This window comes from Odocoileus virginianus, chromosome 21, assembly GCF_023699985.2.
Source record: "Odocoileus virginianus isolate 20LAN1187 ecotype Illinois chromosome 21, Ovbor_1.2, whole genome shotgun sequence".
NCBI classification, from domain to species: domain Eukaryota; kingdom Metazoa; phylum Chordata; class Mammalia; order Artiodactyla; family Cervidae; genus Odocoileus; species Odocoileus virginianus.
In genome coordinates this window covers 46,417,996-46,445,029 of record NC_069694.1, presented here as the reverse complement: position 1 = coordinate 46,445,029, position 27,034 = coordinate 46,417,996, and the positions used below count along the sequence as shown (strand labels likewise).

Sequence of the window (27,034 nt, the reverse complement as noted above, 5' to 3'; positions counted from 1 at the left end):
AACTGAGGCATAAAAAAGTTCTTTTATTCTGAACTGTAAATTGTAACTATAAAATACACATGTTTTGAGATAAAAGCTTTGGGCCCAAGGTGTGTGTGTGTGTGTGCCTTCAAGATTACAGGCATTTATTTTATACTTACCCAACAGATTTTATGAGTCTAAAACTTCATCCACTCAAAATAATGTTAGCATTATGAAGATATTCATTGTAATGATCTTTTAAACAAAGAAGAGATTACCAGTATTATAACTTGTGAAAACCTAAAGCTACAAATTTAATCCTCAGAATAATGTTAATCACTCAATACAAAAGTATTTCTGTACTTCAGGTTCCATTATTAGAAGTTTTATACTTAGGAAATTAGATCCAAATGTGAGCACTTTATGTATATCATTGTTTGACATGGGACATAAAAATTAGCAAGAGCCCTTATATATTAATACCCACAAAGACATAGTTGCAAAACTATGCTGATTAATAATAACACTGACACATTATTCTCTACAATAGTATCTGTTTTCCATAAAGCTTGAGGTTCACTAAAATATTGTTGAAAACGATCCCCTGAGCCTGTTAAAGTCAGCATTCATATGACAACGCTTTTTCACTGAATGATTAATCTGAGTTGATTAACCAATCAAAGAAGGAGTGGAGTCCTAAATTAATAACACCCAGCACAGGTGGTGTCAGTCACACCTATGTGAAGAGGAGTCCACTGCCTCCCAAATAAGTCTAAATCAATTGTATGTCACAGAACTGATGTTATTTGCTGAAGAAGTGTGTTGATTCATCTTGCATGAATGAGCAGTTTACTCCCCAAGCTCCTCCCATTGTACTTCCTTTCACACCTGCTTTCATTTCATTTCACCCTGGCATCTCAAGTCTTTGTTTTTGATCGTGATCAACTAAACCACACAGAATTTCTCTTTTCCCGATTTTAGAGAAACCCAACTGGTTTTGATTCTGAGCCTTCTGATGCAATCTTTTTGGCACACAGGAGATCAATGTGGAGTTTCACTCACACAGTCAGAATGAATGCATTAATTTGAATGCATATCTCATCTATATCTGTTATGTTTATGTGTTTGAATATTGATGCTGTTTTGCTTCTGAAATTATTCAGATTTATTGTATCTGTCATCCTGATTGCAGAATGAATACACTCATTTAAATATGTATTGCATAGTATTTTGTATTCTGCACTGCACCAGCTTCTTGTCTATAAATATGCAGAGATATTTATGTTAATGTGAAACAGCTGAGGTACATTCCTTCCTTCTCCTCCTTTTGCCTCCTTTCCTTAATTCCTCCATCCCTATGATCCATGCAGACTTCCACAACCTTTACCTTGATTCCTAAATACTAATTCCCATGGCTAAATTCCCAGTATGTAATTATCCTGCCTACCTCATTTTTAGTGTTAGCTCAACTGAATCCAAACCGCTTTTCCCCTCTAGAACAGAACTTTTTTTCTTTGCTTTTGTTACCTTGTGAGTAAGCTGGAAACCCATTTACCATTGTGAATACCTGGCATGACATCAATAAGCATGAATTAAAAAACATCTCTTGGTTTATAAATAAGTTTCTCCAACTGACATTGCTAAGAAATCTTAGCACTTTTAAAATTTATTTACCTGACTCAATAAGGGAAGTATTTGTTTTTAGTTTCCTTAAAAAGAATCTTAAAAGAAAGAGAAGTATCTTTTTAACACACTATGTTTAAATGAGAACTACAAAAAATGATGTCAGAAAGTTGGATACATTTCAAAAAGATACAAGCTGTTAATATTTTTTCCTTTTCCTCTGGCTCATGTAGCTTTCATCTCTGATAGGATTAGGGGGAAAAAAAGTTGGCAGGTACTGAAAATTGGCCGTGAAAGTCTCCATTCTTCCTCTCAACTTCCCCTGCCACTGGCTGACTTCAGTACGGTTGATATCTGCCATCTTCACCGGAGCGGTGGCGGGAACACCTCATTCACAAGGACCCTGGCATTGGGTCTAAGTCATCCCTGATCCTCCTTTCTGATGTGTCAGCTTTTAAGTTCTTTCATCTTGTTGAGTCTTTTTAATGAAATCTTGTATTTCACTCCCCAGAATCCATCGCCACGCTGAAAGTCTGTTTTTTTCATAATGTCATGCCTTATCTAAACCAGAAAATGGTGGTAAATGCCCTTCCAGACTTCCATTGGCTAAACCATCTTTTGAATCACCATTACTTCCCCCCACCCCAAATAAAAACTGTCTTTTATTTAAACCCTTGTATCCACAGGGGGAAAAGGGAAAGAAAGGCAAAAAGGGGCCTAAAGGGGAGAAAGGAGAACAGGGTGCTCCTGGATTAGATGCACCGTGCCCGTTGGTATGTCTGACCTGTGCAGCCGTCTCCAGGTGTCCCATCTGGAGGCTGAGCTGGGAGAGGAGCAAGCTGGAGGGGCCGTACCAGCGTAGTTCTGACTTGGGTCTATTTTCAAAAGACAAAAAGCATTTGATTTTGTTATGGGAGCAGAGCTGATCACCAATGCTGTGATACTTTGAGGTGGACAGCAAAGGGACCCACCCATACACATACATGTATCCACTCTCCTGGTTGGGGTCTTTTAACATAGACTCTTAAGATCCCTCAGGTTGTCCTGGGGTATGCCACCCCTTGCCTCTGGCCACCAGCTCTTCTTGGGTTTCTCAGCAATAAAGGATTGATGTGCATCCAGGGCGTGAACGCAGGATCAGAGGAGGAACCAGGACTCCTCCCTCCCGCTCCCCAGAGCAGGTCCAGGTGCCCAGACAAGCCCTGCTTGTAGGACCACATCAAGCCCTGTTTTCTTTTGTCCAGCCTCGCTGGCTGTTACCTTTCCCTTCAGAGTTGCTCCTCTCCCAGTCTTTTGTTATGGTGGTTATTTCTTTAGCAGAATTTGTGCTCAAGTGATTTCTTCTGTTCAGTAACGTTATGAGTTAATCTTTACAAACAGGGATTCCGTGGCGTTAAGGGGGAAAAAGGGGAGCCAGGCCAGCCTGGCCTGGATGGGCTGGATGCCCCTTGCCAATTGGTACAGTATTTCTCTTTCCTACCACCCTGCATGCCATTCCTTTGTTTATTACGTATTCATCCCTCTCAGTGTAAAGTGGCACTTCCAGACACACCACGTGCATGTGCATGAATCGCTCCTTCAGTGACTCTGCAGGGTGAAGAGGGCATGCACGCGTTTCAGTCAGTGACTGCAAACTAACCTCCTGGCAGGGTTCTCACAGCTGACATGGCCGCCATGTCTGTGTTCTGGGGAATGTCCATTTATCCAGTAACTATTTCAAGATGACATTAAAAGGACATTAAAAAAAGTAAAGATACAGCTAGGCTTTAACTTCGGGTTTTTCCCTTAAAGTTAGCTTTTTTTCTTTAAAAGAAATAAAGGCATTTTTGCCACTTCCACTAAATTTCTGTCAGGCTGTAAATAAGGCCAAACCTACAGAGTTAAGCTTCTGTGGTCAAGATTTAACCAGTTCGAGGGAATGTTGTTAAGAGACCATAGAGACGAAAACCAAACTTCTTGAAGCTTCTAAAGGTGGTAATAGTCTGTAGCCCATACCCTCTTCTTTGTCACATAACCTTTTCAATTTAATGGCCTCTCCTTTTGAAACTCACTTTCCTAAAGTAGAAAGATCTTCCCTACCTCCATTTGGCATGAACTCAAAATCCTTCTTACACTAAAATCTAAAATTCTACTGGGTGATCCTTCTCCTTGTACCAATCTGGCATTACCAATTTTTTCCCAAATATAAAGTCATTTTAAGGTGTTTTTTTTTTTTTTTTTTTTTTTAGCAATTAAAAAGAAAGTATATTCTGACTTTCTGAGGTGTAAAGAAACATTTTATTATTGTGTTGATGGTTATATTTGGTCTGCATGTTCTTATATTATTCTTAAGTACTAAGCATGATTCTTTTAAGATAAATTTATGCTTCTCAAGTCTTTTAAGAGATTGCATAATAGAAGAAATTTTTATTCAGTCCGTAATTGCAGTTAGTAGATTTCAATATGATGTGCCTAGTCTTTTATTTTGTTTGCTTGATATTGACAATAAATAATATTTTACAATCATTTTGCTGGGAGAAAACACAAGCATGCTTCATAGTATGTCAGTTCTTATCTTATTTATATCATTTGTATCTGAAGAGTGCTTATACCTTAAGTGAAAATAAATTTTGCAACATATAAGAATCTTTTGTTTATTACTTGTTAATTGGCTTCTGAAGAATTTCAATTAAAAAACTGACAAAGACTTTGGATAACATTTTGCTGTAAAGATATAGACAATACTTATCTTTTAATCCAATCAATTTAATGTTCTACTTTTTCTGCTTTCAATCTAGAAAAGTTGAAAAATACTCCATGTGAAGAGCTATAAACTTCAGATAGAAATGGTTCATCACTGATTACTCATCATTATCATGCATTTAGCTGTAAAACATAGTGACCAGGAAGAGAAGTTATTTTCATTTATTGAATAAAGATAATTATAAAATGCATCTTAATGAAATTAAGAGAAATAATACAGATTTATTATCTAAAGATATAACTAAGTAAACCACTAAGTTTTACAAATCATTGTTCAACATTAAGGATGAATATTTTTACATTTTATTTATTTGTAAAATGTGTACTCACTTTGGAAAACATTTGAATTTTCTTCATTTTAACTAGTGTTGGGTAGTCTATTGGGGGTGGATAAAAGATGCCTATGACTAAAGCCACCTAACAGCTATAAATCCATTTTTAAGCCTCTGAGCTTATTAATTATGAAGTATGATCACTTTTGTGGAAGCTGAGGAATTTTTATTCTTCTTTTTGAAATAGGGGCCAGATGGATTACCCATGCCTGGCTGTTGGCAAAAGGTAGGCATTACAGAGTTATTTCTAAAAGAATCACTCTCCCTTTCTCTTCACCTGGCCTAGCCCTTTCCATTTAGAACAGATTATTTTTTTTTTTTTAATTTGACATTCCTGAAATGTGTATGGGTATTAAAAAGGAAAATATTCCATCTCTGGAGTACCTTCTGATGGTGTTTACTGCTGATTTATTTCTAAATGGATGAGTGCAAATAGTACCTAGCAAACGCTGTAATTTGTACCTCTCCACATTTAATCTTTTCTTCAGGATGGAAAGGGGCAGTGCATCTTGACAATGGTTTGCTTGTGTCAAAATTCTTTTCCTCATACTGTTTAAAATTGTTCTTAATTGTGATTCCTTTTCTATTTACACTCAGTTACTTAGATAAAATATGCAAATACATGGTAGAACCCTGTCAATCAATATTAGTCACAAAGCTGAGAAAGCAGAAAATGTAAGAATGATTTTTTATTCAAAGATGCCTTGATTTATTTAGGAGAGTATGGTTATATTTAAGTGGATGTACTTTATGATAGCAGTTTGCTCTAGACTCTACATCTGGCCACCCATAGTCACTGTGTGTGTATTCAGTAGAGAAGGGAACTTATTCCTCATAGAGAACCTGTGTACAAAGGCTGTGTGATAAGCCCTTTCATATAGGTGACATCACTTTATTTAATCCTCATCATAATCCTATAGGGTATCACTGGGCTTTCCATGTGACTCAGGGGGAAAGAATCCGCCTGCCAATATTGGCAGGAGATGCAGGTTCGATCCTGGGGTCAGGAAGATCCCCTGGGGGAGGAAATGGCACCCGACTCCAGGATTCTTGCTGGGAAACCCCATGGACAGAGGAGCTTGGTGATACAGCTGGGCACACACCACAGGGTGTTATTAGCCTCAATGACGCTGATGAAGGAGATGAAATTCAGGAAGGTTAACACTTCCAAGGGCACAGAGCTAGTGTGTAACAGAGCTAGAAGCAGACAGTGGAAAGCAGTGGCAGAACTTGAAGGAGGGAAGAGATCGGTGTGCTGTGCCGTCCAGAGAATACGAAACCTTTACACTGTGTCGGTGCAAACCTCAGCATAAGGCACTGTGTGTGCTACCTAAGGTTAAAGGGATTCCACTGAGGTGAAAATGAGCTGAGGGAAGTGTGCACGCTCTTTCGTCATTCTGAATTTTTTCCTCTAACACGTGCGGCTTATTCAGGCATTTTTTTAAAAAATTTATTGAAGTATAGTTAATTTAGTGTATACTATTGTGTTCTTTCCTTCTGTATTGCATTGATTCAGATATACACATACACATTCTTTTTCATATTCTTTCCCACTGTGGTGTATTGCAAAATATTGAATATAGTTCCCTGTGCTATACTGTAGGACCTGTTGTTTATCGTTTATCAGACATTTTTGACAGGCAGGCTTCACAGGCAAAACTGTAGGACGGCAGAGAGACGTGGAGAGACAGGACTCTTATTCACCTCTCATCTCATCAACTCTGTTGGTGAGGAGATCCTGTGACACTCACTCTCTTGCTTAATACTTTCACACCCCCTTGGCCAGGGAAAGAAAAGCCTTCTCTCCCAGTAGCGTCATTTATTCAGTAGCTTCCCATACTCCACTTTCAGCCTGTCAGACCATTAGCTCCGTCACATCAGAGGTCAACTGGTTCTTGGGAAGATGATCAGTCTTCTTCACCTGAGAAAACTATCCTTTCACTATCCTTTCATAACCCCTGTTTTCAGAATTTTTAATACCATCCTGAGCTGGAATTACCATCTGCTCTTTAACCTTGGCCCTGTAATCTGATCCTGTCATGATTTTTTAATCCAGTCATCCGAACACTTTACATGGAGGGAGATGTGAAAGGCCTATCTTATTCAGCCTCTGACTCTACTCAGAACTGGGGTTCATGTCATTTTCAGCCACTTCGAAACCATGTCCCTTTTGTGAGGCATAAAAATAATGGCAACAAGCAAAGGATTCATCATCTTGTTGGTTCATAAAATGGCCAAATCTAGTAATATGAGCTAATGTGAGTTGCTCAGAAAATCAGAAATTTCCCTTTTAGGTACTTATTTTTCCACAGAATATATACTATGCCCTATATAAGATTAAGGCTCTCCTAAATCTAGCCTTTCTTTATATAAAGAATATACACATTTAAATCATTTAGACTTCAATAAAATTTTTAAATGGTAAAAAAGAGAATAACTCAGTGATAAAGCTTCAATATTGCTTACTACATTCCCCAACCCAGTCAAATGCAAACCATTGCAATCATCCTCTCCCAACATCTTCCTGCACGCACCAAAAAGAGAGAAAGGAAACAATTAGACGGGGTTGATAGAGGCAAACTATTAAATTTAGAATGGATAAGCAAGGTCCTACTATGTAACACAAGAACTATATCCAATCTCCTGGGATAAGCCGTAATGGAAAAGGATATTTTTTTAAAGTGCATGCGTGGGTAAAAGTGAGTCACTTTGCTCTACAGCAGAAGTTGGCACAAATTGTAAACCAACAATACTTCAGTTAAAAAAAAATTAGAAAAGTGAAATGTTCTAAAATTTCTCCTGTGGTCAACTTAGCCATCTCAAATATGCTGTTGGTCAAATCAAATTAGTTTTTAAGTGATATTATTAAAAGAAGGCCGGTAGATTACTTAGTCCTGTTTTAGTGGACCACTTTTTTGAATATTAAGTTTAGTAGTCTCTAGAGTGATGCAAGTCCAAACCCTGAGTTGGGAAGATCTCCTGGATCAGGAAATGGCAACCTGCTCCAGTATTCTTGCCTGGAAAATCCCAGGCAGAGGAGCCTGGTAGGCTACAGTCCGTGGGGTCACAAAGTGTCAGATATGACTGAGCAGGCACACACAGTCTTGAGAGCACAGTGATAAATGTTTGACTGAAAATTCAGATTGTAACCACAGTAGAAAGCACTGTGATTAATGAACAAGTCCTATTGTTTTCATGCTACTCTCAATAATAATTTTTTTCATGTAAAACTGTTTGATCTTTATTTAAATTACTTTTCTTTCTAGTTCAGTTATAGTTAGATATAGATATAGTTCAGTTATCTGTATTTGGAGAATAATGATGTATCAATTCACATTGTAATTCATACAGTGAGTAAAAGGCAGAACTCATGGTTCAGAAAATCCTGAAAAGCTATTTAAGTTATCATCTGTCCTTATCCAGAGATTAAAAACCACTTAATAGGAAAAATACCTGTAGCCTTCACAGTTTTAAATGTTTCGTGAAATTTTGTTTTTTCAGATAGTGCAGGCTTGCAATAGAATCTTCCTAAAGTAAGACAGATTTTTTAAATTAAGTTTTAAAATCTGGTGGGAAAAAAGAATCTTTAAAATTCTGGAAACTATTTACAAAACATTGGTTTCTCAAAAAATGTATTTGTTTGAAATTTGAGATGAGTGGGAGTGTGGAAAAAAGAATAATATTTCCTGTACACATTCTCTGACCTTAGCATGATGTGAGGAACACTAAGTGAACTTCATTGCTAAGGATCACAGAGGACCCAGCCTCTTAAGCATACTTAATATAGCGTCTATTTTTACTGGAGAGAAAAAAGCAAATATTTTTAATTAGTGAAATGAAAGATGACTCTGAGGATGAGCCACCATTGTGATGGGGAGATGAGAGATCTTTATCATTGTCCTTCTCTGGACATTCTACTTTTCTCACTCATTTTTCTTTGAGAGAAAGTCAAGCATGTCACCAAGATCTGCTCTATAAGTTATACCTCAAAGACTTTTGTTCTTCTGTTCTCTCAGACTTAAAACTTCAGCTCCAGGGCAACCTTAGTAATCATGGCTGCCCAGAACGAGGAACTGGACTTTTCTAGATCTTGAGATCACAATAGAACCTGTCATACAGCTTGAAGGCTTGACAACAGAGGTCGGTCCTGCACACTCTTCACAGCAGGGCAGGGCCGGAAAGAGGAGATAAGAACCCAAGGACAGTAGACTATTATAGTTGAGTGTCAGTGAAAGAAGCAGTGTCATTGCACTTGTGTTTTAATGCTTGGAGATGATTACATAAGCCATACCTAGAACATATATTTTAATTATGGTGTGTCTGTGATAAAATTCTAATTTTCTGCTTTCCCAGAATAGTTACTGAGACAAACACTTCCCACAGACTTCTCAGTAGCAAAATAAAAATGTGGGTTGAACCTAGGATAAAATGTTTGATGAGTTTTAGAGAAGTAATGTATATGACATATCAATTGACTCATTGATTTAAAAAAAAAAAAAAAACTTCTATTCAGGGTTCTACCAGTTTTCTTAAAGTAAAAGCCAATTGAGTTTTTATCCTAAACTACTAATTCTCTATATTTCTCTTTTTTGTTGTTTTCCTGCAGTGATGAATCTAACCTTCCGAGCATGACGTTGTGTATATAATGGTCCACTTTTTATATTTATAGTTGAAATTGGATTGCAGATTGTACAAGTCTGAGATATGTTTACATGTAGCTGCTTCTTCCTGTTTGCTATAGTACACATATCCATCTTTTCTTCCCTTACATCTAAAATCGGGCAAGATGTGAAACCAGTAAGAAGCCTGCAGAAAATATAGATCAGTATCTCTTTATCTTATGCGAAGATATGTATTTATATGGACCCAGTGATAGGAATTGATTGTTCTTGCTATTTTCTTACCTTGGGCTTGTTAATTGCATGGGCAAAAAGCGCCATGAGATAGTTTACATGAAATTGTGACCAAATATGAACTCAAAGCTATGAAAACATACCATACTGACTGATTTTAGAGTTCGTCATCACAGCCCTGCTCACCTTTGCTGTTCATACCCACACCACCCATTGAAACTGACTAAGAAAGCATGATCGTGTGCCAAGCCTGCTTGCTGTGCACCTTCAGATGCTAGCATGCCGCGTGATGAGTCATTTGATCACAACGGAGCTTTTATTTCTTTTGTCATCTCAAGGGGGTTACACCGTGGCTTATTGCCAAAAAGTGATAAGGTGGCGGAGAGCACACACACAAATGGTCTTGTATTTTACGGGCGCTGCGGTCCCAACTACGGATCTTCAGCTTCCAGTATTGTGGGCTCACGTGGCCTCCTTGGTTAAAACGTCCAGGGGCTGAGCTGGCTGCTGACACCAGTTTTCCTTGGGCTCCCCTTGGCAGTGAAGACAAGGAGAGAGGATTGGTTCAGCCTCCTGCGCTGTCTCTCGTGTGACCAAGTAGAAAAGAGGTTTACAAAAAGGCAGGCACCCAGAATAGTGGACTTTTATTTTTTAAATAAACCAAATTCCAGCAAGTGTTAAAATGGGTGCATTTGGAAAATGACAGAAGCATACAGCACTTCTTTGGGGTAGGAGGTTCTTGTAATGGCAGTCCCTGTTCCTGAAGAAAAAACATGTGTGTACATCTCACCAAAGCTTGGGTTGCTGAAGAAATAACAAATCCCAGGAAAGGGGTGGATGAGACAACCTTTCCTGAAGATGTAGGGGAGTTCACCCTGCATTACCTACAGAAGCTGATGTGAGCTTCCCTCCCATCCAAGATCCAATCCATGCTGAACATTTTCTACAAACTTCTAGAAACAGATATTTTCCATTCTTTTTAATACTTTTCTCTTTTAGTCCCAGGAATATTCAGGAAACTTTTCTTTTTCAGCCTTTGTCACATTTATTTTGAACAATTGTTTTTTTTTTTTTTTTCCTTCAAAGCCTTGCAACTTGGTATACCAATGGTCCAGATGAGCTTTTGCTAACTTCTCTCTTGTTCTAAATAATTGAGTAGAATATAAAAGAAGCTCCACTTTCAGTTCAATCGTTGTAAAGCATCAAAGTTAAGCCATTTTTCAGGACTTTTTGACTTTTTTTGTAGGATGAATATAACATACATAGTGATTATCAGTTAAGATAAAGTCAAGATTTGGTCACATTTGATAGTATTAACTCATTTCTATTTCTTGTAGTTCTGTTGAGATCTAAGTTGTATCTATATTTAGATTTCTTTTATCTTTTTTATATTTCTAAATGTTTGTCTTATGCACAGACCAAATCTGAGATCTCAGAAAGCTGTGAAATATAGTTGCCATTAAGAGTATTTTTTCAACTACTTGCTCAAAAGTTACCTAACTGTATTAGACTGAGCATTTCTTTGCACAGTAAAGAGTTGCTAGCGTGTTTTGAAATGACTTGTTCTAGTGGAAGGGTTACATTAGGAGGAACATCATCAATGAACAGTCACTCTTTCAACCCATTGGACAATATAATTTCTCATTTCAGGCCATTTTGTTGGAAATTTTCTGGTTTCATGTATAGGTTTTCACCAGCAGAGGGGAAATTACCTCACCATTGGCTTCTGGTGACAACAGTTAGGATATGATTGTAAGACAGGGATCCTAAGATCCTTATGATCTCTTTCAAATTATTTAACCAAATGCTCAGTTAACAAAATGCCTTCTTTTTGTTTTGATTACGTTTTGGAGAATTGAAAAATGTTTGAACGAATCTATCAATCAAGTTGGTAACATTTCTAGTAACATTCCACACTCCGAAACCAATTTAGCTTTTTTTCAAACAGAAGAGGGCATTTTCTACCCATCTCTTGTATGAGCTGGCTAGGATATGGTGTTTTTTCAATGTCTGAAAAAATTTGTCTTAAATGGTTTGGAAAAATGAACTAAAGCGGGTAAAGCTACAATCTCTTCAGGAAAACAAACAGTAGTGTCTTGAGAAAAATCTGGTGGCTATATTTCTTCCTATCTATCTTTCTTTCTACTCCTCTAGCAGAAAGAGGAATCGAGATGGATCACTACTTAAAACTTGCACAGCTTCAAAAGAGAATACCTCAACATCAAAAGATAAACATTTCACGTACAAAAAATATATACATTTTTTAAACACAGCCCTTTAGAATACTGTTCTATCCTATATGTAAATTGAGGTTTTGCTCCATAACTGATTTGACAAAATTGATTTTTATTCCATGATTAAAGGAAGCTGTAAACTTTCAATATATTTATTTCTTTGGGGAAAACCAAAGGACTGTGGTCCTCCTCTTTGTTCCATGGAATTACTAGGTCTTAACCACCATGCATAATGGTCAGCTTTTGTTATTAAAATATTTTAAATCATCCATTTTGTTATCAACGTAGAAAATCCTCAAGTAATTGCCTAATGAACTCATGAATGTGTCCGCTGATATATGTGTTGGCAGATACATGTCTTTCTTTAAGTTTTCTTTCTTTTAATTTTTCATTGGATAGAAGATTAAGAAAAAATACATGAAAGACACATTGGAAATAAGTCAAGATCAGGTTCTATTTCTGATAAGCATCTTTAAAGAATGTCAAATTGGTATGTGTTTTAGCTTTTAAGTTGTTTTCCATTTATGTTGGTGCTAATGTATTTCTTTTTCTTGATGGAAAATGCAATTCTACTATGGATAATTTCATTTCTCTGTTTAATAGCATTCCTAAACTGTTAGTGTGTGATTTTAACTTTAAAGTTTATGGATTTACTATAATTATGGTTCAATGACCAGTCTTTCTTAATGTAAAAGAAAACAAAACAGCGTACCCTTAGATGATGCGTGTTTATTTGGATTGTGGATCCTCTTATTTAATGTTCATTTCATGTACCATATGCCTTTATCAACTTTCATCTTTTAGCTTATATAATTTGATCGAGTGACAGAACCAACATTAGACAAGTCTGCATACATTCATAGAGTACCTGACACATAAATATGCTGAAATTTTTCTTCTAGTTTTCGTTTTCATTATGAAAAGCAGTCATGAAAGGTTTTTCTTTCTTATTTGATTTCATAGAAAACATGAGAATATCTTTAATTTCTACCAAAAATTATCTGTTCTTAAACCCTGTGCATGATGTTCTGATGGGACAGTAAGAACTCCGATTCACCCAGTAGTTCAATCTATATATGCTTTGTCTACAACATATATATATACACCTCTCTGCTAGTTTGGAAATGATCAAATCAGCATGATCAAATTAATGGAAAAATTAACTGGCATCATATCTTTATCACTTAGAAAACATGCTTAATTTTCCAAAGTTTTATTTTTAATGTTTCTATTGTAGCATAAAAAGTTAACACAATATTTCATTCTTTTTTTTTTTTTACCATTATATATAATCTTGCCCAGAAATAAACAATGCTTAAGGTGGGTGATATTTTTATGTCTCCTAATAAATGATCATAGGAACATGCAGATATTGATATTTGAAATCTTGTTTTTCTCTACTTCTTGATAATGAGTTTATATTAATAGTTACTATTACCAAAAATAAACTTTAAAATTTTTTACCAAAACAAACAAAAACCTTGCTATCTCTAAAAAGTCAGGACTACAACAATTTAACCTTATATTCTCAAAAATAATGACTAAGAACAGTCACCTGTGATTCTGGCTGTTAAAACAATTCATTCCTAGTGGAATTAACATACTTGACCAGTTATGATTCTGCTAAGTTATTTTAGAATATAAAGACCTTCAATCCCTAATCTTTTCCATTTTTGTTGAAATAGCTTCATATCAGCTGGATATACTATATGCCATAGCAGATATACCCTTACAACTTAAATTTTAAGTGGATTTTGTTTTTGCTAATTCAATACTGAAATATTTTAATGGCATTTCTCATTTTTTAATGTATTTAAATGCAGAAGTTACCCCATGCTGCTTATTGACAAAATTGTCCTTTGGGGAATAAGAAGACTTTTTCAACCTGACCTATTACATTTGATTTACTGATAACAAAGTACCAACATTTCTCAAAATGCAGTGGATATTCTCATATATATCAGAAATATTAATAAATTGGATTCACAAAAGAATGTCTTACATATTATTGACATTTATGTGAATATTCTTTATACTGTTGTAAATGTTTCATGCAATTTAATAACATTTTTAAAAGATGTATGTATCTGATTTTCCTTTAGAAAATATATTTTTATTTGTATTTTTTACATTTTAAAGTTCATCTCTATGTGCAGCTATTTTTATATTGCCAAAAAAAAAATCACATAAATACAAAATGAGAGAAAATGCAAAAAAAAAAATATTTTGGCAAGCATTACACTGCATATTTTTCTTAATGTTTTGTGGGCCAGTCTCATATAATTGATTATTCTAAGAATGTGTTGTGTCTTACCACTGTAAATATGGCACAAACCTGTTTTTCTTGATAGTGTAAATAATTGAAAGATTGAATTCTCCCTGTTTGATTTCTTGTTTCATTTCACTATCATTTCTCCAGCTGAGATTACTGAATCAAAAGACACAAATGGTTTTTGATTTGCAGCCTGGAGATAACTGCCTTGTGTTCAGTTTCTAATTTGTTTTTATTTGCTTTTTTAACTTGTTTTCAGGGTTCCTAGTTTGTGAGAAGTTGATCTTCATAATTATTTTTACACTATTTATGACTTATTTTCATAATGTAAAAAGTGTGTAATTATTACAATATTAATCCAAACATGGTCATGAATTGTATTGTTATAAAGCTTTATTGATGTTCACGAACACCTTGGTCTGTCTTCTCTGATTTAAACACAGTCCATGAAGAATTTTATTCTACTTTTCTACAGTATTGTAACACTACCATTCAACTTAGTGCTTGGCTACAGTGATTTTCTACCAAGAAAAAAAGACATACTTTCTGTTAATTAGATAGTGAAAACTATACTGAGCTTCTCCTCCAAATTCCCTTTTCTTCCAGAATTATCCATCTTGAATTAAACTCCCTTATATTCAGTTGACTCTTATCTGTACCACATCAAATCAGGGATTAGAATGTAGTACCTTTTCCATTATGGTTTATTACAGGATATTGAATATAATTCTTTGTGCTATACAGTAGGACATTGTTGTTTATCCATTCTATAAGTAATAGTTTGCATCTGCTAATCCCAAACTGCCAATCCTTCTTTTCCCCATCCCCTCCCCCTTGGAAACCACAAGTCCATTCTCTGTGTCTGTGAGTCTGTTTCATCATTATCTTCATTTGTGTCATATTTTAAATTCCACATATAAGTGATATCATATGACATTGTCTTTTCCTGACTTACTTTGCTTAGGCTGATAATCTCTAGGTCATCCAATGTCACTGCCAATGGCATTTTTTCATTCTTTTTTATGACTGAGTGATATTCTGCTACTTATGCTCTATATCCATTATATGTATATATACCACAAGCTCTATATCACCTGCCAATGGACATTTAGGTTGCTTCTATGTCTTGGTTTTTATGAATAGTGCTGCTATGAACCTAGTGTTGCATGTATCTTTTTGAATTATAATTTTGTGTGGGGGCTTCCCTGGTGGCTCAAATGGTAAAAACATCCACCTGCAATGTGGGAGACCCTGGTTTGATCCCTGGGTTGGGAAGACCCCCTGGATGAGGGCATGGCAGTCCGCTCCAGTATTCTTGCCTGGAGAATCCCCATGGACAGAAGAGCCTGGTGGGCTACAGTCCATGGGGTCACAGAGAATCGGACACAACTGAGCAACTAAGCAGACACATGCCCAGGGGTGGGCTTCCTGAATCACATGGTAGCTGTTTTTAGTTTTCTGAGGAACCTCCATACTGCTCTCCATAGTGGTTGCACCAGTTTACATTCCCACCAACAGTGTATTTCCTGCTTTTCTTTCTCATTTTCTTTTGCCAGATCTTTCCCCTCTACCTGACCAGTAAATAATAATCCTCAGGATTCTGACCTCCATGCTTCTTTTTCTCTTCTCCACCATATTTTTTTCTCCAGGAAAGCTCATTTACTCCTGCAAAGATCAAGTTATTGTCAGCAATGCAGATTTTCTTCTGACTTCCAAACCAACTATTACAGACAAGTCTACCTGGATGTCCCACAGGCCACGCACATCTTCACACCTGATTCTCTTCCAAGCTTCCATAGCATAGTGAATGTACTGTCCCCTACCTGCCATCTAAGCAAACATGATGGAAGCGTCAGAATCCTTCTAGATACCACCTGCCTCTCATTACCCACCCACTGCTGTGCACAGGCAGCATCTCATTACCAAATCCCTTCAATTCTATCTCCCTAATATCTTCCGAGATCCACCTCCTTTTTCCTCATCCCCGTTACCATTAAATCCAGTCTAGACTCCCCCCGGTTCTTTTGGGGGGACTTTTAGAAGAACCTTCTAAATGGCCTCCCTGCCTCTAATAACCAACTCCCCTCCACCTCATATTCCATGTCACTCTGAGAGTGATGATAGACTTAAAGAAAGGAAATATGGCCATGTCTTATTTATGAATTTATCTTTCTATTTCATTTCCTATAGAATTTGAAGTAAATTAAACAAACACTTATAAAGAAATTAAATAAATACATTTAAAAATAACCAAGGAAACCAGACTTAAACAAAGTTCGAGGTCACAAAGGAAGTTGTAATGAAAAGATATGAGTTAAAACTGTGTGACTGTGAGCTTCCTGGTGTCCATAACAAAAAAAAAAGAAGTATGTCAATAATATATTTACATCATCTGTAAAGGGAAAATACTACTTTCTCAGAAGAATCAAAGCTGATTGACAAGAAATACCTTATGTGAGATTTCTCATGGAGGGTGCTATTGTTTAGGGCACAACTACAATGAACATAACAGCAGATTTTTGTAATATTCTTCATTATACATCAAGTGCATGTGCCAAAACCATCAACGAAAACAGTGATTTAGAAAACTACCCACACCATTCCCTTGCTTAAAATCCTCTGTGGCCCCCCCATTATCATGCAGATATTTACTTGGAGATAAAGTACCAAGCCCTTTGTGATCCCACTCTACCTAGCATCATTTCCTGCTGGTCAGCAACCCTCACCCCATGTTAAACTATATGAGGATCCCTTTGCCTGCTTCCTAGGCCTGAAAACAGTCTCCATCCCATCCTCACCATCCATCTGAAGAATTCTTGCTCTTTTTTTAATTTTTTGCAGCCAGGTAAGCTGACCTTCCTCTTTTCTCCATGGGGGCCCACTGTGCAATAGTCACAAACAGCAGCCTCCTTGGTGGTGTACGCAGCCAGTGGCCTGCATGGGCTGCCCTAAGGGACCTTGGAGACAACCCTTCTGGTGGACATTTATAGTCGGCATGCTATCTCCAGTCTAGGCTCCAGACAGGTATGCGTGGTGCCTTTGGAAAGCCCCAGGGCACAGTAGCCATTAACCAAAACATTATGTCCATCCACATTAAGCTGCAGAACAAGGAGCGCGTGGTTGAGGCCCTCTGCAGAACCAAGTTCAAGTTCCCTGGCTACCAAAAGATCCACATCTCCAAGAAATGGGGATTTACTGAGTTTCACGTGGGTGAATTTGAAAACATGGTGGCAGATAAGCAGACGGCTACAGGCCAGATACATCCCTAATCACGACCCCTGGACCGATGACAGTCTCCGCAGGCAGGAGAGCCCAGGTGCCGTCCCTTCCTTACTCAGAGTTTTTGTTGTGCGCTCAGTCATGTCCGGCTCTTTGTGACCCCATGGACTGCAGCCTGCCAAGTGCCTCTGTCCATGGAATTTTCCAGGCAACAATATTGGAGTGGGTTGCCATTTCCTACTCCAGAGGCTCTTCCTGACCCAGGGATTGAACCCACACCTCCTGTGTCTCCTGCATTGGCAGGCAGATTCTTTACCGATGAACCACCTGGGAAGCCCCCTCCTTAAGCATCAGTTCAGTTCAGTTCAGTCGCTCAGTCGTGTCCGACTCTTTGTGACCCCATGAATCACAGCACGCCAGGCCTCCCTGTCCATCACCAACTCCCGGAGTTGACCCAAACCCATGTCCATCGAGTCGGTGATGCCATCCAGCCATCTCATCCTCTGTCGTCCCCTTCTCCTCCTGCCCCCAACCCCTCGCAGCATCCTTAAACATCAGTCAGTTCAGTTGCTCAGTCGTGTCCGACTCTTTGTGACCCCATGAATCGCAGCACGCCAGGCCTCCCTGTCCTTAAGCATACCCACCAGTAAATCCTACTTTTCTGTCAAAGAATTCTTGCTCGTTCAAGACCCAATCCATGTGTCAACATCCTAAACACTCCTTCCTGCCAACTTTAAATTCTCCATCTTCTATGCTCCAATAATTACTTTTATTTGTCATTGCTGAAACACTTATCAAGTTGTTGATAATTACATGTTTATCTCTCTCCTCTACTAGATGGTGTACTGAAGATGAACCCAATTTTTATAGATTTTCCGTAAATATTTTTAAATGAATAGATGAGAGACAAAAGTTACAAAAACAACAATCTCACTCAGACTTGCCTATTTTATTAATGCACATAATGGATAAAGCACCCATCTTTCCTGGGTGATAGAAATGTTTCTGTTCAATGAGGTGACTCTGGGTGGGCTCCTGGATGGGGACTGATCATCAGAAAGACCAAATCATGATTAGACACCTTGGAATTTTCAGGTCTAACCCCCATTCTTACAAGAAATGAGACGGGCCGGAAATGGAGTTAATGTCTTTGATGAACCACCATAAAATTCTAATAGTATGGGGTTCAGAGAGCCTCTAGGTTGGTGAATGCATGGAGGTTTGGGGAGACTGCTGGACCCTAAAAGGGCATGGAAGCTCTATGCCCTTCCCACATACCTTTTCCTATGCATCTCTTCCACCTGGCTCTTCATCTATATCCTTTTATAGTCAATTAATAAACAGTAAGTAAACTTTTTTAAAAAAATTCTCTGGCCTTACCTCTCATCATTCTCTCTCCTGTAGTTTTACAACCTGCCCTTATGTTTCAGTTCTTCAACCAAGCTCTTCTCTGTCACTTCCAGAGCCCCGGTCTGTCACTTTTTCATCCCTTCTTCACCTAAAACCCCACTTCAGCTCCCCAACTCTTATCTACCCTTCGTGTCTCAATTTACACATTCTTCCCTCTGTGCTTCCTTTGCATTTTGGGTTTGATTTCTCACAGTACTCTCATGGTACTGTTCCACAGAGTCTGTGTTGTTTACTCATTAGTCCTCAATATCCAGCACAATGCCTGGGAGGGAGTTGGCACTCAATAAATATCTGTTGAATAAATAAGTGGGAGAAAGCAATAACCCAAAGGGATACAGAACAAACCATCCAAGGATATTATGAGCAACTGAGTGTGAAACTATGAAATAGTGAGAATACAATCTTGCCAAAAATTGCATGATCATTCCATTAACTCGGACATGATAACATAGCTCTATAGGCCTGTTCTTTTCTGTTCTCTTACATCAATATCGAATCAATATCAACGTCAAATAGTGAAAGCAAAAAGGACTTAAGGGACCTATTCCTTATTTCTTTTGGACCAAGTTGTGTTCTCTAGAAATATCCTGTGAACTAGTAATGGGTATTCCACACACACACAAAAAAAATTAAATATAAGAATATGTACTGTAATGTCCATGAAAAGGATAAAGGATACAGTCTCCAGTGAACAGTTTGGAAAATGCTGCTCTACAATAGTATTTGATCTAAATCAACACCTGCCACGGCTCAGACATGCAGGCAGTCCGCATGCCTCGTGTCTTGTCTTGTAGCTCAGTCAGTATTTCTATCACAGGGGCTGCTCCAAGAAGCGACTCTATTCAAAGCTGTCCTCGTCCATAACACCTCATTCTTTGGCATGCTTTTCCATTCCACCTTTTCATCTTCATTGCTATCCTCGATCCTCGCTCACATCTCTACTCTAAAATGTACCGGGATTCGCTTGAATTGGAACTTCATTTGAGTGTCGACTCAAATCTATCATTCAAGGCAATGACAAGATCTAAGAGTAATAAAGTCCCATGTGGAAAATGTGTTTCAGCAGAGCACATAATAGGCAGCCAACCAGACACAAACGTTTCTATCTAATTTATGAGTTTGTACTTACAAGTGGAAGGGGAGGTTGCAATATGAGAACAAAAAAAGCAGGTGAGCCACGTTTATATTGAACCTGTATATCAAGTCACAGACTGAACAGATAGGCACATTGATGTTGTCAGACTGTGGAAGAAAGAGCTGTTGACTCCATCTGTGGCTGAAATGATGGGTAGATAAACAAAATATCAACTATCTGAGCCACATGGTGTTGAATAACTGTGGAGTTTCCTGTTCAGCCTCCCTTTCATAAAATATCAGTAAAAACAAACATAAACAAATGCAAGGGATAAAGGAAAAATTGGTTTAAAATGTTGGATGAGAGAATTTATCTTTAAAGCTTTCAGTGACGTATTTTGCACTATTGGCTGCTTTAAATTTACTGTCCATAATTTACTATCCACAATATACTGTCATAATTAGCTCTCACTTCTCTTTTTTAATTCATCTAACCATTTTAGCAGTGATCTACAGAGAGTTCCACAACAGTAAAGATACCTTTTCTACTTTAAGGGCCAAAGGACTCATTGATTTTAAAAGAGTACTTTCCTCCCTGACTCATCACCCCTCCCAAAAATATAAGATAGGGGAAAAAAATCTAATTATGTTATGCTCTTGATACCAAAAAAGAGGGAGGGAGAGGAAATACATAACAAAAGAATGGGGAGACTGAAATATAGTTTTTGATAAAATTCAATAGCTATTCCTGATAAAAAATGAAAAGAATTGAGTTTCCTTAACATGATATAGGGATGACTATATTAGAAACCTAGAGCAAATATCTTTCTTTTTTACTTTTTTTTTTGGCCATGGCACACAGTTAATAGGATCTCAGTTCCTCAACCAAGGATGGAAACTGCACTCCCTGCATTGGAAGGGCAGAGTCTTAACCACTGGACAACCATGGAAGTCTACATATTTCTTTAAAAAAAAAAACAAAACAGGAACACTTTCTTGGGAATTGCCTGGCAGTCCAATGGTTAGGCCTCTGCACCTTCACTAGAAGGGACCCAGGTTCGATCCCTGGTTGGGGAATTAAGATCCTGTAAGCCATGCCCAGTGACCAAAAAAAAAAAAAGAACCACCACAATCTACAAACATGTTTCTTAATAGCAAAATGTTAAAAACATTTCCTTTAAAATCAAAAACAAGAAAAGGATATTTAATATCACTACTGCTATTTCTGCTTTATTGACTATGCCAAAGCCTTTGACTGTGTGGATCACAATAAACTGTGGAAAATTCTGAAAGAGATGGGAATACCAGACCACCTGACCTGCCTCTTGAGAAACCTATATGCAGGTCAGGAAGCAACAGTTAGAACTGGACATGGAACAACAGACTGGTTCCAAATAGGAAAAGGAGTACGTCAAGGCTGTATATTGTCACCCTGCATATTTAACTTATATGCAGAGTATATCATGAAAAATGCTGAGTTGGATGAAGCACAAGCTGGAATCAGGATTGCCAGGAGAAATTTCAATAAATTCAGATATGCAGATGACATCACCCTTATGGCAGAAAGTGAAGAGGAACTAAAAAGCCTCTTGATGAAAGTGAAAGAGGAGAGTGAAAAATTTACCTTAAAGCTCAACATGCAGAAAACTAAAATCATTGCATCTGGTCCCATCATTTCATGGGAAATAGATGTAGAAACAGTGGAAACAGTGTCAGACTTTATTTTTTTGGGCTCCAAAATCACTGCAGATGGTGAGTGCAGCCATGAAATTAAAAGATTCTTACTCCTTGGAAGGAAAGTTATGACCAACCTAGATAGCATATTAAAAAGCAAAGACATTACTTTGCCAACAAAGGTCCGTCTAGTCAAGGCTATGGCATTTCCAGTGGTCATGTATGGATATGAGAGTTGGACAGTGAAGAAAGCTGAGCACCAAAGAATTGATGCTTTTGAACTGTGGTGTTTGAGAAGACTCTTGAGAGTCCCTTGGACTGCAAGGAGATCCAACCAGTCCATCCTGAAGGAGATCAGTCCTGGGTGTTCATTGGAAGGACTGATGCTGAAGCTGAAACTCCAATACTTTGGCCACCTCATGCAAAGAGTTGACTCACTGGAAAACACCCTGATGCTGGGAGGGGTTGGGGGCAGGAGGAGAAGGGGACAATAGAGGATGAGATGGCTGGATGGCATCACCGACTTGATGGACATGAGTTTGGGTAAGCTCCGGGAGTTGGTGATGGACAGGGAAGCCTGGTGTGCTGCGATTCATGGGGCCACAAAGAGTTGGACACGACTGAGCGACTGGACTGACTGACTGACTGACTGACTGACTGCTATTAAACATTGTATTGAAAGTCTCAGTCAATGCAATCAGGAAAAAACTAGTGAAGCAAAAGTATTAGAAAGAAAGAAACAAAACTGCCTGTGTTCCTTGTCTCTGGCTGCTGTAATAAATTAGCAAAATTTAGTGGATTGAAACAACACAAATGTATTATCTTACAGTTCCATAGTTTGGAACCCACAATGGGTCTCACTGTGATAAAGCCACGGTGTTAGCAGGTCAGCATCCCTTGTTGGTGGCTCCAGAGGAAGAGAAAGACGTATCCTTGGATTGCCCAGCTTCTACTGGCTGTCCGCAGCCCTTGGCTCATGGCATCCTTCCTGTGTCCTTAAAGCCAACAGCAGGCCAACTCTTGAGGCTGCCATCTCTCTGGTTCTTCTTTCTCTGCCTCCCTCTTCCTCTTTGAAGGATCTTTTGATTACAGGCATCTACCCGTATAATCTAGGATTCACCCTATTGTAAAGTCAGCTGATTAGCAAACTTAATTTTTCTGCATCTTAATTCTCCTTTGGTGTATAGCATAACATATTCATATTTTCCAGAGATTTAGGACACAGACATCTTTGGGGGGGGGTCATTATTCTGCTCACAACCCTGCCATTATTCACTGATTATTTGAATTATTTGATTATGTATATAAATAAATTTAAAGGAACTACAAATTATCAGATTTTGTAGTATTGTCATTTGCTAAAAGTTTTAAGTAGTTATAGCACCAATATTTTTTGTAAAATAAAGATGCTATCTATATCTCATACATTTCTAATGCTATACTAGTAAAGATACTTGAAACTCTTCTCAATATGGTAATACTTAAATATTTATTGACTTCTATTTGTCTTCAAAATATTAAGCTATTTGAGGATTTCCTGAAAGAGCATGTGACAGGCTGCTATTTTACATACTGCCACATTGAATCCTCATAATGCTGAGAAGTAAATATTATTCTGTCTCTTTTACAAATAAAAAAGCTGAGACTCAGAGAAGTTGGATCACTGGTTATCCAGAAATAAGTGACCACATGAGTATCTTAATGCAAGACAAACATCGCAGCTCTGGAAAGTCTCACCGCTGAACAGTTCCATCTCTCTGCCCTCTCGGAGGTAACTGCTGCCGCTACCACTTCTTGCACCCTGAAATGACACGCTTCCATACGTGACTAGTGACAGTAAACAACAATAGTATCACTTTAAATTTACATAGCATTTTGCATACTTAAATCATTGTCATATCAATTACATCTGATTCTCACGACATACAAGATGAATAACAGTATGTTAATATTTTGTGTGAGAAAAGGATTCAAAGAGGAAGACTGGCCCAGATGACACAGCTTTTCCTAGCAGACCATAGAACTGGAATCTCCTAACTTCTAGAACACTGTTTTACACCAAGAAATAAAACCCGCAAAACACACAATGTTCCAAAAGCCTTTTTGACATGTATTCCCATGAGATGTTTGGGGGCAGGAAATAATCTATTCTAAAGTCTCATCATTTTCTTCTGAGTTTCTTTTCAGGGGGTAATATTAGGAGTAAATTATTTCTAGGTTTTTAATTGATGTTTGAAGTCTTTCTTGGCATTCAAAAAGCAAGTCATTTCGTGTTTAAGAACTCAGTTGCTGGAGTCAAAAGGCCTGTATTTGAATCCCGGTTTGACTCCTTACCATGGCGATTTATCTCATTTCAGTGGGATTCAGTTTTCTAGTATGTAAAATGGGAATCATTTCACTCCCTCGAGGTAGTGAGTTAACACAGGCTTACCTGGTGACTCAGAAGGTAAAGAATCTGCCTGCAGTGTAAAAAGACCTGGGTTAGATCCCTGGGTTGGGAAGATCCCCTGCAGGAGGGCATGGCAACCCTCTCCAATACTGGAGAATTGCCTGGAGAATTCCATGGGCAGAGAAGACTGGCGGGCTACAGTCTCTGGAGTCGCAAAGAGTCGGATGTGACTGAGCGACTAACTCTAGACTAGACAAGTGACTTAATACGTACACTGCCTTAAGTCAGAGCCTGGCCCAGGGTCAGTACTCAGTAAGCACTAGCTATTACTCTCTCCAGAGCAGAAGCCTTGCATATCTATTATCTTAGTGGAAAGATTACAGTGATTAAAGGTTCCAATCTATATTCATTGTTAAAAGCTAAATGCTTTCTCTTGCATTTCAGTGATGAGCTTACTGTCACAAAAGCATCTGTATAACCTAAGCACCAACTCTGATAGGCGAGCTAATGAGACAGATAAGTAGTTTTCTTCTCCCCTCAACCCAGCTTTATTGAAATATAATTGACAAATAAAAATTGTATATATTTAAAATATATAATATGATGTTTTGATATATGTATACATTGTGAAATGACTTCCAAAATCAAGCTAATTATCATATTCATCACCTTACATGGTTACCATTGGTGTGTGTGCATGATGAGAATACAGAATTATTAACTATAATCATTAGACTCTACATGAAACTGTACATTAGACCTCCAGAATTTATTCATCTTACATAACTGAAACTTTGGACTTTTTGCACCCATTTTGCCTCCTCTTTAGCCCCTCGAAACTACCATTCTACTCTCTACTTTAATAAGTTCAACTTTAGAGTCCACATATAAGTGAGATCACACAATATTTTTCTTTCTTATATATATCACATCTTCTTTATTCATTCATCTGTTGATAGACACTTAGAGTGTTTCCAGACCTTTTCTTAAAACTGTATTTATTTATTTGCGGCTGTGCTGGGTCTTCGCTGCTGCACAGGCTTTTCTCTAGTTGCATCGAGCGGGGGCTGCTCTCTGGTGGTGCAGGGGCCTCTCACTCCAGCAGCTTCTCCTGTTTCAGAGTATGAGCTCTAGGGCACATGGGCTCAGTAGTTGTGGTTCCCAGGGTCCAAAGCCCAGGCTTAAGAGTTGTAGTGGAAGGGCTTAGTTACTCCAGGCCTGTGGGATCTTTCCAGATCAGGGATCAAACCTGTGTTTCCTACCACTGAGCCACCAGGGAAGCCCCTCCATATCTTGACTATTGTAAATAACACTGTAGTTTTCCTCTACAACTTGAGTTCAAAAATAATGAATGTCACCACTAAAGATAGTTTATTATTGACAGGAGAAATATATGGGACTCCTCAGGAATGCACAATAAGAGGAGAGACAGTCAAAAGACAGCTGCATTAAGAACCACTGGAGTTAGAGGCATTCTGGTACATTTTCACCAGTGTGGTTTGCACAGTCTAATCCAAGCTGGACAAGCTAGAATTCCAGTGTCTTTCTTGAGCAGTTCCACATGCCAGAACATTCTGAACTTTTGTGTTCCAAGGCTGGCACTACACGATGTACTGTAATAGTAACAAACACAAAGAGATTAACACCAAGCTTAGGGTACTGAAACTTTCATAAAATAGTCTTCCTGTTTAAGTTAATAGTGCAAAATTTTACTGATACTCAATAAAGGTTAACTCATAAACTCTTCTATCATATAGCAGTTTAGTGCACTCTTGTGTTCTCTTAAGGACATTTGCATTTTATCTAAAAGCCAGCCAGCACTGAAGCTTAGCAAGAGGTCAGTAAGTGACTCTAATGATGTTTCCTCTGCAGAGTCCATGCCCCTCACTCACAAGCACTTGAGCTATTTTCTAACACTAGCAATAGGTTCACAACAAACCAAGAAAACACTCTTGTTCGAGGTCCTTTGAGGCCAACAGCTTGAATCTAAGGGATCTGTCAACCCATCCAAAAACTAACTGGATTCTTAGCTCAATATCACATGGGCACTGTGACCAAACTCTACTCCATCAGTTCAGCTCAACAAATAGTCACAGAAGTTGCTATCGAGGTCTGTAAAAATAAGACACAAAGGGATTCTACAAGTACAGAGATAATAGTAATAGCTGTCATTTCATGAGTGTTCACTGCATACCAGCATGCTAAGTTATCACAAACATTATCTCATTCATATCACCCTGGGATTTCGTATGATTTTTAAAATTTTATTTATTTATTTTTGGCTGTGCTGGGTCTTCACTGCTTGACTTTGCATTCTGGGCTTTCTCTAGTTGTGGCAAACAGGGGCTACTCTCTAGTTGTGGTACACAGACTTACTGCTGTGGCTTCTCCTGTTGAAGAACAGAGATTCTAGGGTGAGAGGGCTTTAGTGGTCACAGCGCAGCGGGGCTTAGTTCCCGGACCAGAGATAGAACCCGTGTCTCCTGCATTGGCAAGAAGATTCTTATCCCCTGGACCACCAGGGACCGACAATAGAAACTATTGGTCTCAGTTTACACGTTACGAAACTGAAAGACATCTTAAGTGATTTCCTCCAAGCTCACACAACTAGAAAATAGCAGAGCCAGAATCTGAAACGAAGCTGATTCTCCACGCTCACCACGAGGCTAAAACTAATAGTCTTGTAGTCAATTTAAAGTTAGAGGTGTGTTCAGGGTACACAGTGTGGAACAAAGGGACATTTTGGCAAAACCACCTTCATTTCTCACTCTGCATTTCAAGAATGCTGGAAAGAATTATGGCTGGATTCAAGGAAGGAAGCTACAAACCCTAAAACACTCCAAATGTATGCTTCTAACAACAGGGAACTGGAAGGGTGATCATCCCCTTCTTTCTAAGACCAGAACCAGAATTAGGAATCACACTACTTGCTAAAAAGGTTTTCTGTCTTCCCATCACAGAATTCTGAGGGGTAAAGGCTTCTTAAATAGTGTATCTCACCATTAGGGGGCAGACCCTGAATGCCCAGAAAAACTGTATGCCCCTGGACCCAGTCTCCTTAAAAGCTCACATTCAATAAAGAGTTATAGCTACCAGTTTCTGGTTATATTAGTGACCCCAAATTTCTTTCATTTATTTGAAATAAGGTCTTATTTTTAAGAGAACAGTCTCAAAACAAACTACACGTTTCTATAAGTTCCCAATCCCAATACTGCAAGGATTAGAACAAAACTTACATATACCATTAGCAG

General features: G+C 38.1%; 1 protein-coding gene and 1 non-coding gene across 2 annotated transcripts in view; both read left to right on the top strand.

Annotated features, from left to right (window-relative positions):
* The window catches only part of COL25A1 (collagen type XXV alpha 1 chain), a 503,516-nt gene extending 489,089 nt beyond the window's left edge, over window positions 1-14,427 (top strand). Inside the window, exons 35-37 of the mRNA XM_070452267.1 lie at window positions 2,965-3,042; window positions 4,846-4,884; window positions 9,265-14,427. Of these exons, the coding sequence (XP_070308368.1) occupies window positions 2,965-3,042; window positions 4,846-4,884; window positions 9,265-9,267 (120 nt within the window). The 3' untranslated portion in view covers window positions 9,268-14,427. The remainder of the gene's footprint in view (window positions 1-2,964; window positions 3,043-4,845; window positions 4,885-9,264) is intronic.
* Window positions 14,428-16,852: 2,425 nt separating this feature from the next.
* Window positions 16,853-16,987, top strand: LOC139030308 (small nucleolar RNA SNORA70). The gene has a single exon (XR_011482608.1). It is a non-coding gene; the product is annotated as a small nucleolar RNA SNORA70 (small nucleolar RNA).
* The last annotated feature ends 10,047 nt before the right edge of the window (window positions 16,988-27,034 follow it).